Below are 16,795 nucleotides of genomic sequence, written 5' to 3' on the forward strand. Positions count from 1 at the left end.
CTGATGACAGTGGATATGAATAGTGATGGGAAAAGAAGGACTAGAAGATGAAAATGGAATATTATTCAAGGACTTCTGCCTATTTAAAAACATAATCATAGGAGGTGCAATATTTACATAAGAATATACATAAACAAACCTGGATCTCACCAAAATCCAAAAGAGTAAAATCCAAACATAATACTAAAAAAGTCATTAGGGAACAAAAGAAACTGATACAATATAAATATACTGAAAATGAGGATATTGTACAGAAAACTTTGCTTGTACAATCAAAAGTAAATATGAAACAATAACACAAAGTGATGGGAAAAAATGGAGACGGAAGAAATAGGGCAAAATATATAGACAAGTAAAGAAAAATGTAAGAGATAATAATAGAAAATATTATAGAAAATTAATATTATATTATAGATATTAGAGGACTAGTTACTAAGAGTCCGTAAGGTCTGCTATCCAGAAGGGAGAATGAGTAGGATAATTAAGGCGTTAGACATGAGAAAGAAACAAGCAAGAGAGTTAGTTGTGAATGTGAGAACAAATTATTTAAGGGAACATAAGGAGAATGTGAGGGCAAATATCAGTAGGCAATTGAGAAGAGTGAAAGAGTGCAGCAGGAAAGGTTATCAGTGTGTTGGCAGTAGCATTGGCATGCCTATTTAATAAGAATCTTGCAACAGCACAGGTTCCAAGGGAGTGGAAGGAGGGTAAAACTGTTCCACTGCATAAAGATGGCAATAAGGCTGTAGCTTCAAATTATAGGGTGCATATCTCAAATCTGTATATCTGGAGTTGTGGTGATGGTACTAGAGAGATTAGTCATTGTTAAAATGTGGAATTCCCACAATTTTCCTCATCCATTCTTCAGGACTGGTTCAAGCCCTCCAACGAGGAATTTTTACGTATTTTATGTATTTTTTTACTGTAAATCCATGTGTGTGTGTTCACAGGCCAGTTTGCATATCCTGAGGGACAAAAAAAAACAGAGTTTCTGGGTGAGACTAACTCACCTTTAGTCAAAAGAGACCAGATAAAGGTTCCTCACATCATGGATGGGTATCGAACCCAGGTCTTTCTGACCAAAGGGTTTCATCTGTACAATAGCTCAGTCTATACCAACTGAACTATGGAGGCTCTGGAGAGATTGTTGAGAAGTAGAATACAGAAATCGGTTGATAACAGCAGTATTTTCTGTGGTTATCAGCATGGGTTTGTTAAAGGTAAACCCAAACCAAAAAGGTTGGTGTTTGTTATGTACAAGGTGACAAACACTCTGAACAGGGGAGATGCATATAGTGATGTACTTGGATTTTGCAAAAGCTTCTGATAGACTGCCACACGACAAGCTGGTAAATAAATTGAAACAGATGGGATTGGATAACAGACTTCTGAGTCGTATCAGTGACTGGCTGTCAGATGGGTATCAGAAAGTTGTATATGAGGGTGCAGTACCCCAAAAGAGGAAGTTCACTAGTGGTGTATCACAGGGGTCAGTTTTGGGACCACTATTGTTCAATTTGTATGTCAATAATATTGGGATGGGTTTAACTAGTGATATGCAGCTGTTTGCAGATGATGCAAAACTGGGGAGAGCAATGCAGAGTCATGCAGATGTTATGGCCTTACAAGAGGGCGAATAGATTGTATGAACGGGCAGATAAGTGGATGTTCAGTTGAAAGTTCAAAGCAACGATGAGATGCGAAGTATACACTTGGTAAGGAAACTTGAAAGGAAGTAGAAGAGATGAGAGGTCTAGGAATGATGCTGGACAAGGACCTGAAATTCAGGGGCCACATTGCACAAGTTTTGAAAATGTCACATCAGACAATGCAATGATGCAGAAGACCCTGATATGCAGAAATAGAGGTTATGATGCCACTGTAAGGTCTTGATCAGGCCTCATATGGATTATTGTGCACAGATTTGGTTGCAAAGTTTCATGGTGACGAGGATATGTTGGAAACAGTCCAGATAAGATTCACAAAGGTGATCAGTGGTCTTTGGAATGTGGATTAGAGGACAGATTGAGAGAACGTAAGTTGCAAAGCCTCATGGATAGGAGGAAAAGGGAAGGAGATATGATTCGACATATAAGCTAGTCAATGGTTGTTATCAGGTTGACATGGAAGAGATTTTTCATAAAATGAGAGGAGAGGGGGGGGGTAGAACAAGAAGCCATCACCAGAAACTGTATAAGGAGGATGTGAGCAGATGAGTGAGGAGAAGGTTCTTTGCATGGAGAGTGGTTGGTGAGTGGAATGCATTGCCTGAGTGTGTTGTGAATGTAAACACACTGAATCAGTTTAAAGCATGGTTAGATGAGCATTGTGTGCAATAGTGTGTACCTTCCATGATGAGTGTCTGACTCCATTGAGGTCAGATGTTAATAAAAATAATAAATTCATTGAAGAACTTTGTAAGGAGGCAGAACAAGCTGCAACAAACTTTGATTTCAAGAAACTTTTCAAAATAATAAGGAAGATATCTAGAAAAAATATGAGAAAAGAGAGAGGGAGATCAGTAAGAGATAAACAAGGAAACTTACTGACAAGGGAAAATGACATAGTAAAGAGGTGGATAGAACATTTTCAGGAAATACTAAATAGTGAAACCCCAATACAAGAAACTATACTTTCAGAAAATACTGAAATGAATTAAATATAAATACAGGAGAGATAACAAAAGCAGAAATAACTAAGGCAATAAAGAAACTCAGAAATGGAAAAGCTGCAGGGATACACAATACACAAGTAGAACTATTTAAAGCAGGCATACATATATCTACAGAGATAATTCCTTTTTTTATGAAATATGGATAAAGGAAGAATGTCCAGATAACTGAAATAGAGGATTATTGGTGAAAATACCAAATAAATGGGACATAACAAAATACAAACATGGAGAGGAATATCTCTTCTAAGCAGTTAGTGATGCTTCACTAGAATAATATTAGAAAGAAAGAATGAAACGTGAAATTGAACATAAACTGAGAAAAAAACATGCAGCTTTCAGACCTAATAGGTCATGCATAGACCAAATAATAATTTTGAGAATAATTATTGAGCAATCAACAGAATGGCAGAGCAGCCTGTATTTGGGATGCATTGACTTTAAAAGCATTCAATAGTATAAACAGAGAAGTTATTTGAAAATTAATGAAATTTCCTAATGGCACACGAGAAAAAATAACTAATAAATAACTATAGTAAAAGCAATGTACAACAATTATAAAAGCAAGATAATATGTAATGGAAATATAAGTAATGAAATAAAAACAAGAGGTGTAAGGCAATGGTGCAAACTCTCTCCTACAATGTTCTTAATAGTAATAGGTTGGGTGATTAGAAATACAATAGATGAAAGCATTAATATGAAATGGGGATGGACAAATAAATTAAATTACTAAGAGTTTGATGATAACATATGCTTACTAGGTCAAAAGCACCAACATATGCAAATTAAAAGAGATAATTTTAAACAGAAGCGTCAAAGTATGGCTTAAAAATAAACCAAGAGAAAACTAAAATAATGAAGATTAATCCCAAACAAAATCTAACACTCCAATGTATGGAAGAACTACTAGAACAGGTAGACATTTTTGTTTATCTAGGATAGTGGTAAACACTGAAGGAGGAACAGAAGAGGACATAAAAAATAGAGTACAGAAAATCCAAATTGTCTTCAATAGAATGAAAAGTATACAGATAAGTAAAAAAATAAATCTCAAGACAAAAATAAGACTCCTCAACACAAATGTAAACTGATTGGAAAGAACACACACACACACACACACACACACACACACACACACACACACACACACACACACACACACACACACACACACACACACACACACAGGCAAGGTGCATTGTGTCATGTAATGAGTTGTGCTTGTAACTGGTACAAATTGGAGGAATATGCTGCTCCAAAGTCAGTGCAACTGTGTCTGAGTGAAATGCCTGTGAGAAGGGAAATGACAGAGTTTGAAAGAGGTATTGTGATAGGGTGCTGTGTTGCAGACCTATCTGTTTGGCAAACTGAACCTTCCCAGGTCAACAATCAGTGATGTATACTGAGATGAAAGTGCAGGGAGTCAACTGCAAGTGCCACCCGCACTATGGAACTGACCATTGTCTCTTTCAGCAAGATAATGTGCCATGTCATAAGGCTGTTGCTGTAATTGCTTGGTTTTTGTGGACATCAACATCACCAACTTGACTGAGCTCCATAGAGCTCTGATCTTAACCCTGCTGAACATCTGTGAAATGAACTGGTGCATCGGGCGAAGTCAAGGGACATCTTCCCCACAATAGTCCAGAACTTCATTACATGCCTACAGGAAGAATGGTCCAAAATTCCCATTGATCGCTATCTTACTCATGTGGCAATTATGCCTCGTAGGATAGCTGCAGTCATCGCAATGAAAGGACATGAACGTTAACACATCTTATTAAGGTGGGCAGCATTGCTATTTGTTCCTCACACATGGTGTCCATTGCCTTCTTTCTAAACAGGTATTTTGCTAGATGGATCTGAAACTTGGAGATTAAGCAAAAAAAAAAAAAATAAAAAAATTAAATAAACTGCAGATTTACATAAATAGATGTCTTAGAAAGATTTCAGGAATATACTGGTCAAACAGAATTTCAACCAAGACATTATGGGACAACTCAAATCAATCCGGCATCAAAACAGAAATAATAAAAAGAAAATGGAAGTGGATAGGCCACACAATCAGAAGCCTAGATAAAAATATAGCAGAGACAGTTATGGAGTGGTACTCACAAGGAAGCAGAAGTAGGGGGATGCCCCAAAATGACCTAGAGGAGAGAAATCAAAGCAGGGATGAAATAGCTAGAAAAAGCTTATAATAAAACAAGAAAGAAGCAATGAACAGAGTCCAATGGAGAACAATGATCAAGGCCCCTATGTAGGGAGTGAAGAGAATAAAGCAAACAAAGAACATCATGAACAAGAAAATTTGCTGTCATGTCTCTACATTACTACCTGTACACACACACACACACACACAACACAAACTCTATCCCTTTGTGTAACCTCTAATATATTAAAATGCATACAAAATTCTAGTGAGCTGTTTTTTTTAATGCAATTCTCTATGAAAATCTGCCAGGCAACAAGACTCAGTGGAAATAATTCAATATATATAAGGGAAATCTCTCAGTACAAAAGGCAGAACAGCCTATATAACCCTAGAAGAAATTTAGCCATCCAAGATAAGCGATATTAGTTATGTAAGGCTCTAGGCATAAAAAATATGGTAAACGAGGAGGAATTCAAGTAATATATTGAAGAGCATTTGGACTTCACTGCACTGGTGGCAGAGGTACTTGACATACTGAATGATGAGAAGGATACTTATTATGGAATTCTAGTGCCATGCTCACTAGCCTTAAGATGAAAACTTGAAATATTACAAGAACATAGTTGAGTATACACCAAACCACTATCAGAAGCATTTCTGAATAGTATTAAAAGAAAATTTACTGACTATTTCAATTTCAGTACAGCTGAGGCAGAAAATGTAACAATTGTTGCTTTATTGTATCCATGATTTAAAAAATGATGGTTCCTATGTATTGAATCCTCATGTCAAGAGCACCTAATAAATATTCAAAATGGCTATAAATGAAAGAAATTATTTCTGAGGCTGAGCACTCTACATTCATTGAATTGCAAGTCTCAGAAATAATTTCTTTCATTTGTGGACAATGATTCAGATAATTCATTTGTGGACAATGAATTATCTGAATGCGATAATTCCTCACTATAGGTGAGGCACTGATGACACTTTGGTCATCAGTGCCTCACCTATAGTGAGGAATTATCGCATTCAGAGCTGCAATTGTTACTTTCCTTCAATGATAAAAGAACAAGGGATGAACATTATTTGTCAGCTATCCCTATATTGAAAAAATATTCGTAAAATAGAATTAGAATAAAATAGAAATAGTATTTGTAAAATGTTTTACAAGAAAGAGCAAGGGAACTGACAATGCCTCTGACCATGCTCTTTAAAGTCTCAGCTCTGGCAGAGTTACAAGGAAGTGGAAAGAGGATAAAATAATTCCTTTGCATAAGGGAGACTAACAATGCAGTAGCAAATTATAGACCAATCAGTATTTCAGGAGTGGTGATAAATGTATTGGAAAAACTCATAAATAGAATTCAGGAAAGAGTGGATAAGAATATGATACTATATAAGGGGAAATATAGCTTGGTGAAATGTTATCATGCTTTAGTGATTTACCAACTTTCTATATTAGAGCGACAACTGAGTTAGAAGGCTACGTGATGATTCTGCTGGATTTTGCAAAGGCATTTGACAGGATACCACATGGAACTCTGTTATGCAGATTAGAACAAATAGGTGTAGATAGGACAATGGTTATATGAATATGAGGGTGGCTGATGGATAGATACCAAAAACTGGTATATGGAGAGAGAAATCCAGAAGAATTCAGGTGACTAGTAATGTGCCGCACGGTTCTGGGCTAGGGCTATTACTGTTTAATGTGTACATAAATTATACAGGAAGTAATCTGAAAGGAAATATTCAGTTGTTTATTGATGATGTAAAATTGGGCAGAGTAATAGTTAATCAAGATAATGTGGAGAGGCTTGCAGGATGACTTAAATAGCCAGTGTCAGTATGGCAAAAGATAATGGGTATCAGTTTAAGTAGCAGTTTACTACTACTATCCCCAAATAGATTACAAACTATGTACCACACTGATGGAATTGTACTCCAGGAAACAGAAACCAGGGATTTGGGGGTAGCAATAAATAGATAGTTAAAGTTTGGAGTGCATATTGCCAAGGTTGCCAAAGTAGCTCATATGATTATTTGGCTATTAAAGAACACACTAACAAACACAGACAAGGAAGTTATCCCTGTTTATAAGACTTTGATATATTCACACTTGGTTCACTGGGTCAACTAGGTTTCTTGGGGATGAGAAAGCAGTAGAGTGAATCCAATGATGGTGAGTGGTCTGTGGAATCTCCCTATGAGAATAGTTTGAGCGTTTGTGGATTGCAAAAGTGACAGGAAAAAAAGAAGGGATATGATAGAAATATTTAAGTTACTTAAAGGGTTTTATAGGATTAGTGCAAGGGAAATGTTTCAACACTTGGCTACAGGGAGTAGAACAAGAGATCATCCCTGGAAGTTAGTAGGAGTGTAGTTAGTAGAAGGAGTGAGGACTAGATTTCCTACTTAGAGAGTGGTGAATAAATGGAATGGGTTCCCAGAGACAGTTGAAGAAAACATTAACAAGCACAGTTGCAAGTTACAATTAACAGTTGTAAGTGCTTTGATTGTTCAAGGAGAGGTACAATGTGTGAATAGTTTGGGTCTCCCATGATAAGTCTTCAGACCCATGGAGGTGTCTGTACAATAATAATAATAATAAAATACAACACTCCTTTATCCACTTCTGCTCCAGTAGAGCTCATGCTGTGATAATGAAACAAAAACAAAAAAAAACTGATTTCTCAAATATTTTCCTTTTTAAAATTAAGTACATTTCATTTCAGTATTACATTATTTTGTGCATAGTAATAGTAATTACATTCAGTGCATCATGATTTTTTTTTTTTAATGTTGAGCAAAATACTGTACTACAGAGAGATGATCATACATGTTTTATTTTTCTGATGTTAGAAAAAAATTTCATCTCTGTAAAAAAAGAATGTGTTCATGAAAATAATTATATGGAAAAAAAAATCTTTCTTACATTAATTATTCATTTCAACTTATGAAAATTTAGTTAATTACAACTTAAATTTATGAGTAACTGATTACATATTTAGTTAATTGATGTCAAGCACAGGAGGGAAGTGATCATTTTGATTGACTGATTAAAAAGTAATTTTTTTTTAAAAAGTAATGAATAATATTTGTTTATTGATTACAAATTTAGTTGACTGATGTCAATCTAAATTAATTATTTAAAAAATTATAATTTTTTTATTGATTATGCCCAATGCTGCCAATGTCCAAGCATTCACCAACAAATGTATCAAGATAATCCAAGAAAAAAATATGGTGTATCATAAGTAGCTGGAGAACAAATCTCCAGCATCATGTGCAGCCTACGTTAAAGCTCACAACAACTACAAAAAAAAAAAAAAAAAAATCTGATCTTTAACACGTTTGCTGCCAACTACAAGTATACTCGTAGTTGGTATATGAGCTATACAAGCCAGCTATGAGTATACTCGTATGATGCTTACCGTCGGCAACAAGATTACTGTACTTACCTTGAAGTGAAAATGCTTGGTTTGTGGAGCTAGCAGCAAAACTGTGTATAATCATAGATGGTATATGCTCCGCACAAGCCAACCATGAGTATACTCGTATGATGCTTACCGCCAGCAACGAGATTACCGTACTGACCTTGAAGAAGTGAAATTGCTCGGCGTACGGGAACAGACTATGCCAAAGTAGCATGGCAGTGAACGTGTTAAAGAGCCAAATGCAGAAAAATTTGCTTCTTGTTCAAAAGCAGCTGAGCCTTCTGGTCCCTCACTACAGCACTTAGCAAAACTTTTGCCCATCTATATTTCCCATTTTTCTCTTTCTCATACACACACATACATACATCTCTGGGTGATGTTGCTGTGGTATCCACAGAAGACTGGTATCATTCTTCTCTTCCAACACCTGCATTAATGACCAAAACAAAGTTATCTTCACTTTACCAAGAATTGATCACTACATGTTTCCACTAGTTGATCAGAATCCTGAATAATTTAGGCACTCCCTAGCCATGTGATCCTTACGATATTACTACCAATGTACTAAAAAACTGGGCTCCAAAATTAATGCCTAGCAGTAGGTATATGAAGAATCGTGTAAACAAAGTTAGAAAGGCAATAGGACTTACAATATATCACCAGGTGTCTTGAAGAGATACTTTGTGGAGTTAATGGCATCCTTGGCATACCTATTTAATATGAGTCTTGCAACAGGACGAGTTCAAAAGAGTGAAGATAAGGCTAATGATACAAATTACAGGCTGGTCTGTGTACATGGGGGGGGGGGGGTAAGCTGTTTGAGAAATTGGTGAGGATTAGGATTTAGTAACTGGTTAATAATAGCAGTATTTTCTATGGTGATCAGCATGGGTTTGTTTAGGAAAGGTATGGCAATCTGCCTATGTACTACAACAAGATCACAAATCTACCAGATAAGGGATATGCATATACAGCAGTATACTTAGATTTTTCCAAGGCTTTTGATAGCTAGCCACACAACAACAAGCTAGTAACTAAGCTGGAATGAATGGAACTGAATAAGGACTGGTGTGTGTTGGATAGATGATTGGCTGTCAGATAAATAGATGGCAGATTGTGTATTGGGGGAGTGGTATTCCAAAAGAGGAAGGTAACTAGTGATGTACCACAGGGATCTGGTTTTGGGACCATTATTGTTTAACTGGCATGTTAATGATATCCGAACAAGCTTAACTGGAGATATGCAGCTGTTTGCAGATGATGCTAAGTAAGGAAGAACTATGAGGAGTAGAGAAGAGTAGAGTAGAGCAGATATTGTGGCCTTGCAAAGATGGGATGCAAATGTATATAATTATTCGGGAAATTCTGAAGGAGGTGGAAGAGACAAGAGATCTGGAAGTGGTGGTGGACAGAGACTTCAGGTTTCTGGGGAAATACTGATAAAAAACTGCAATATCATCACAAGGGATTACAGCAATGATGAAGAGTATCTTGACATGAAAGAGAGAGGTTACAGTTCCCTTGTATAATGTCTTGATCAGGCTGCATATCAAATATTATGTGCAGATCTGGTCACCTGGTTTTTAAGGGAATGAAGATATCCTGAGAGATTGTCCAGAGAAGATTCACTAAGAAAGTGTTGGGTCTCTAAATGTGGGATATGAAGATAGACTGAAGGATAATAAATTTAGTTTAATCCTTTATCCAAGTATAAGCAAACAACGTTTGCGCCTGAAAATATCTTCAGGACTGAGGTAAGGTGGTGCAACACCGGGCACCTATGAGCAAAGGTGGACCAAGTTCTCATCACTCCTTGTCTCAGTATCTCCCATAATGTAAACCACATCTCCTTGAGGACATGTATACTGCTATGCATTAAGGAAAGGTCTACTACCCAGACCGGTTTCAACCTTTATTGAGGTCTCGTCAGTGGGAGGCAGACCCAAATGTGGAGATACTAAGGCAGAAGCAATAGGAGAGGTCATATTTACCTATACGAGTTGCCAACAGGCGTACCACCTTATTATTGAATTACTCTGGATTTAGAGAAAGATGTTGAAAGTTTATTTTGCACTTGGTTAGACTATAATAAACTTAGTTCAATCCTTTATCCAAGTATAAGCAAACAAAGTTTGCACCTGAAAATATCTTCAGGACTGAGGTAAGGTGGTGCAACACCAGGCAACCCATTGAACCAACAGAGTTGCCTGGTGTTGCACCACCTTCTGAAGATATTTTCAGGCGCAAACTTTGTTTGCTTTCACTTGGATCAAGGATTAAACTAAATTTATTATAGTCTAACCAAGTGCAAAATAAACTTCCAACAGACTGAAGGAATGTAAATTTCAGTCATGTGAATAGAGAAGAACAGATTATTGGGAGTGAGGGTAAAACAAGAGGTGATCTGGTAGCTCTATAAGCAGAGTGTGTGTGCAAGGAAGTGAGGAACAGGTTTTTTGCATGAAGAAGGGCTAGTGAGTAGAATGCAATCCCTGAGAGTGTGGTGGATGAAGAAACTGTGAATGGGTTCAATTATCTTTTTTGTGTAAGACTGTGGGCCTCCTGCAATGAGCCTTTTAACTCCATAGAGGTGATTAATAATAATCTTCTTTTGAATCTTTCCAGTTTGACTGGCATCTACTATACAGTACGGAAACAAGGTCTGCCAACAAACTATCATCCAATTACCTTCACTTGAGTTCTCTCATTATGGAGGTCATCAACAGCCAATTTCTTTACCACATGGAGGTCCACCACTGATCAGTACCCAACAAAGTAGATTATGTCACTGTCAATGTACACACAATATCCTAGCCTAATGGATATCATCTTTTGGATAAAAGACAATATCTGCCCAACTTTTGGATAAAAACCAAAAAAAAAAAAGATCTAATTTGGAGGAACTCACATGGTTTCTCTTAACCATTTCTAAGCATTCAATTATGTCTAGAACGGAGACCTACTCAGCAAACTATCATCCTTTGCAACTGGGTCACCAGCTTCTTCTCTGGTCATTTATATACATAAATGACCAGGTAGTGCACAATCATCTAGGAGCTTCGTGATCCTCCATAACCAATACCTTTAAATTTGTGATCTCCCTACCTATCTTTCAGTGGGTTGAAGATAACTTTGTGAACTTTAATGTTACCAGAACAGAGTGTTCTCACATCTCTTGCAAGAAAGATCTTACTTTGCTGCTTCTTACACACCTGATAGTACCCAGATCGCCAAACATAATCAGATTTTTCTTACTGAGCTTAACTTACCTCTCTCACCTCTATATACTTTTTCACTAAAGATACTACTTCTCACCTGAAACTGCTGCTAAAACTTTATAAATCCCAAATTCTCATAACCTACGAATACTGCTTGTGCAATGATTTCCAAAACCAAAGGAAACACTATTTCTGAAGATTACAACTGCAAATTCTGACAAATTAGCTTGTGGCAATTTGTATAACTGACAATGTCAAGAAGAAAGCGGGTACACATTCAAATTTTTGAATTGCATACAAAGGAGTCACATAGTAGTACTCAACAAGATAAAAGGTAAAAGGCTGCAGTAAGCGAATTGTGTTTCAAGGAAGCTCTTTTTGCAAAGAAATAAAGTTGCAAAGTTGGATTTCTTGTAATATCTCAAAGTACCCAGCTTTCTTGGATTTCTTGTAATATCTCAAAGTACCTAGATGATTTCACATGGGAAAGAATTATTGGAAAGCTTGAAGAAGGCTGCAGAATTACTAATATTGGCAGAGAGTTTGGAATCTCACAGAGTTGAATCCAGGCTCTGAGCAAAATTTCAAATGAATGGAATATGTTCCAGACATTTGCTAAGAGATTGCTCTAACACAGAGCATGAAGACAGATTTTTGATTATAACAGCAAATTGTAATCGATGAACCAAGGCAGGACAGCTTGCAAGTCGGCTCCATTCAATCACAGGAAACACAGATATCTCAAGAAACTGTGACAAGAAGTCTGGGACAAGTAATTAATGCAATAAAGAATATAATTTGGTTGGCCAAGTTCCAAACTGACAGCCCATTATCCTAATTTGATCAATATTCAGATGAATATCTAATAATAGTTTGCACCACAAGAAGGTGAGAAACGGACATATTATATTTGAAGGCATAATTATACTTGTCAATAAATTTTATTCTAGTTTTAATCCTATGACACAGCATAAGCACAAAGTAACTTCAAGACTGGTCCATTTGTAGGAAGAGGCTGTTGACTTCACATTAATTGCCTTAATACCCCATAATGTAAAAACACTATAGGAAAGGTCACTACCCAGAACCAAAAAAAGATACCAACTTGGTATCATCTAGGATCTGGATGTATGAGACCTCAAAGGTTGAAACTGGTCAGGGTATTAACCCTTCCCATAATGTTTTTGCATTACGAGATAGCAAAGCAATTAATGTGAAGTACCAAATACAAGTTGACTTGTTGTGAAGTTACTTCACGTTTATGCTTATGCTAGGGTATTGGATTAAAAGAAGAATATAATTTTGTTGGAAGTTTTTTTCCCACTTGTTTGATTATAAATTATATATTTAGTTTAATCCTTTATCCAAGTGTAAGCAAACAAAGTTTGGGCCTGAAGTATCTTCAGGACTGTGGCAACTCGTGGCAAAGGTGGACTAAGTTCTCATCACTTTCCTTACCATCCCATAATGCAAAGCACATCTCCTTGTGGACATGTATACTGCTATGCATTATGGGAAGGGTCATTACCCAGACAGTTTCGACCTTTATTGAGGTCTCTTCAGTGGGAGCCAGACCTAGAGGTGATACTATTATGGGAAGGGTCACTACCCAGACAGGTTTTGACCTTTATTGAGGTCTCTTCAGTGGAAGCCAGGCCCAGAGGTGATACTAAGGTTGAAGCAATGCAGAACTCATAATTCCATATGCCAGTTGCCAAAAGGTGTCACACCTTATTATTAAATTACTCTGGATTAGAGAAAGATGTTGGAAGTTTTTTTCTACTTGGTTAGACTATAAATTATATATTTAGTTTAATCCTTTATCCAAGTGCAAGCAAACAAAGTTTGCACCTGAAGTATTTTCAAACTGGGGCAACTCGTGGCAAAGGTGGACTAAGTTCTCATCACTTTCCTTAGTATCCCATAATGCAAAGCACATCTCCTTGTGGACATGTATACTGCCTTACATTATGAGAAGGGTCACTACCCAGACCGATTTCAACCTTTATTGAGGTCTCTACAGTGGGAGCAGACCCAGAGGTGATACTCAATAAAGGTCGAAACTGGTCTGGGTAGTGGCCCTTCCCATAATGGATAGCAGTATACATGTCCACAAGGAGATGTGCTTTGCATTATGGGATACTAAGGAAAGTGATGAGAACTTAGTCCACCTTTGCCATGAGTTGCCCCAGTCCTGAAGATACTTCAGGCCCAAACTTTGTGCTTACACTTGGATAAAGGATTAAACTAATTATATAATTTGTAGTCTAACCAAGTGGGGAAAAACTTCCAACATCTTTCTCTAATCCAGAGTAATTTAATAATAAGGTGACACCTTTTTGCAACTGGCAATGGAAATATGAGTTGTGCATTGCTTCATCCTTAGTATCACCTCTGGGTCAGTTTTGAGCTTTATTGAAGAGACCTCAATAAAGCTCAAAACTGGTCTGAGTAGTGACCCTTCCCATAATGCATAGCAGTATACATGTCCACAAGGAGATGTGCTTTGCATTATGGGATACTGAGGAAAGTGATGAGAACTTAGTCCACCTTTGCCATGAGATGCCCCAGTCCTGAAGATACTTTAGGCACAAACTTTGTTGGCTTACACTTGGATAAAGGATTAAACTAAATATATAATTTAAAGAATATAATTAATCTGGTATACATTGTAACCATGAGGAAAAACTTTCCACAACTAATGGATATTGAGTCAGTTTTCTCCACATTTCTTGCAGGCTATAATGAAGGTTTCCTCCCAGCTATTTAGCTTTGACTCTTAAGTGAACTGATAAATTAATTAACAATAAATAACTAATAACAAAAAAAAAATGGAGTTATTACTTACCCATGATGCCATGTCAGCACAAATTCTTGATGAAAATTCTTCATATGCTATTTCAATTGCACGTAGGTATTGAGCATTTTCATGTAAATACTGACCAAACTGTAACATTTCAATAAATCTTAAACATTCCAAAACTTAACATACAATAAAAATATCATAAAAATTAATTTAAATCATCACCACTACTATTTTGGCATTAAAAAGTATCTAAACAAAAGTTTTTAAACATTTAAAAAGATAAACAAAATAATTTTTTTTTTTTTGCCAAATGAAAAATAATATGGATTAAGTGCCAAATACATTACCAAAGAAAATGTCAAAAATCATGCATTTTTTTTCATTTACTGCTATGCCTATCAAGATCATAAAAATTGGGGGTAAATTATTACTTCAGCCATACTGTTGAGATCAGACAAAAGAAAATGTTGACTGCAAAAATAGCTTTTCAGATTTGTAACAGCTTCTAGGAATTTAGTTCTAGCATTTTACCATTACAATATGAATAGTTTCAAGAAACTGTTCCAAATCTGATGGGCTATTTTTGAACTCAACAACAGCTAAATTCCCAACTGCCAGTCCATCCATGTTTGAATGAACATTCAGTATCCTAGCTGATGCTTAATAATTGTTGTAACATGAGAAAGTAAGAATCGAACATTGAGTGACAAAGTCTGTTCTTTGCATTCTCATGGGATTGATTGTTTGATTTGGGATTTTATGGTGTAAGGATAGCAAAAGTCATACTGCACCAGGATACAGGTTACAGCAGTACACAGGGTGCTGATAGGTAAATAGTTACAAGATAAATTAGTGAATAGTTTAAAATATATATACCAAGTTATAAAAAGATAAATGTATAAATAAAGGGTATGTAGAAATGTATATATTGAGTATCTACAATGTGTTATCTATATAAACAATTCCATAATCAAATGACTTTGAATAAATTAATTTTTTTGTAAATATCTAAAAATGTCATGCCATGTGTCCAAGTGTATGGCGCTCAGCCAGATAAGTAAAAATATCATTTCTCTCTCATGTGAAGTGCATATACTCCACCAGAATATTACTATTTGTAAGATGGTTGCTGCATTTCCCACACAGAGGTGGGTCATCAACCCTCAGTAAATAAGAATGTGTGAGATGACTGTGACCTATGAAGAGCCTAGCAAGAACAACTTCCTCTCTTCTGTTCCTATGGTGACTAGGCTGCCAGTGCTTAATTGCAGACTTAATCGCATGCAATTTGTTCATCAGTGTTTCCTGCTAGGAGTATTGCCATTGGACAATTAACTTTGACTTTATAACTGGATGTAGTCAGTATAATGCATTTTTGGAAATTATGGAGACAACTACCGTGTTTGAATAAAAACTTTAGTTTAATATTACTAAAATTTTACAATTCGACGTTTTGACCTTTATGTCAAGGTCATCTTCTGAAGCGTACAAATATACACAAGAAACAAGCTATATTACAATCATACTGGTTCGTTAAAGACACTGACTAACCGTTACCACAATTGTTGGCCTGACCTCTGGTGAAAAAAAAAAAAAAAAAAAAAAAAATTATACATCAACGCTAGAGTCCTATTATTTGTGTTGTCTACTATATACATATATTAACATCATTTCAGCCAGTTTGAGTGGAATGGTTTCTAATACTAGCGGATTGGCTAGAGTCCTGACTTATGTTGAATCTTTCATATTAGGTTGGCTGAATGTGTGCCATCCAGATCCTTGGAATTTTCATACCATCTTTATTGTTGATATTTGGGTGGTTTATCAGGATTTCGCAGGATTCTTTAAATTTTCTTTCGTACCATGTTTTTGTGCGGTGTAAGGAGCAGGTGCTTTTCCAGTTGATTTGGTGTAAGGTGCTAAGTGCATGGTCTGAGAGGCCTGCTTCACCATAATGGTTATATTTAATGTGTCTAATGTGTTCTTTCTTGCATATAGGGATTGTCCGTCCTGTTTCACCAATGTACGGTAAGTTACAGCGGTAAGGTGCAGCGGATGCAATAGACTCCAGGATGTGCTAATGGGAGGAGAGGATCCTTAGAGGAGCTGAATATGGTTTTAAGTTTAGTGGGTGGTTTAAAGGTGGCATTGAGGTTATAATGTTGTAGGATTCTGTTGATTTTTTCTGATAACCCTTTAATGTATGGGATGGCTATGGTTTTACTGTAATCTAGATTCGTTTTTGTTGTGGTTTTATACAGTATTTTATTGACAGTATTTTTGTTATAGCCATTGTTTATGAATGTGTCACTAATGATTTTTAGTTCTTGTTTCAGGGCTTGCTGGTTAGAGCAAATAGTTGTGGCTCTGTTTTTAAGGGTGTTTATGACTCCATATTTTTGTGCTGGGTGGTGGTATGAATTCGCATGTATGTATTGGCCCGTGTGTCGGTTTTCGGTAGACCGTGAAGGATAGACTGCCTGAAGGAAGACGTGTAACTAGTGT

At 36.4% G+C, this 16,795-nt stretch overlaps 1 protein-coding gene across 1 annotated transcript in view; it reads right to left on the reverse strand.

The window, feature by feature from the left end:
• The window catches only part of LOC150097388 (protein phosphatase 1 regulatory subunit 21-like), a 505,584-nt gene that overhangs the window by 254,974 nt on the left and 233,815 nt on the right, over positions 1-16,795 (reverse strand). The window contains exon 10 of the mRNA XM_090407251.1: positions 14,333-14,431. Within this exon, the coding sequence (XP_090263377.1) occupies positions 14,333-14,431 (99 nt within the window). The remainder of the gene's footprint in view (positions 1-14,332; positions 14,432-16,795) is intronic.

The sequence above is a fragment of the Typopeltis vanoorti genome, chromosome 17 (genome assembly GCF_054136105.1).
Source record: "Typopeltis vanoorti isolate ZY-2024b chromosome 17, IOZ_Tvanoo_1.0, whole genome shotgun sequence".
Lineage (NCBI taxonomy): Eukaryota > Metazoa > Arthropoda > Arachnida > Uropygi > Thelyphonidae > Typopeltis > Typopeltis vanoorti.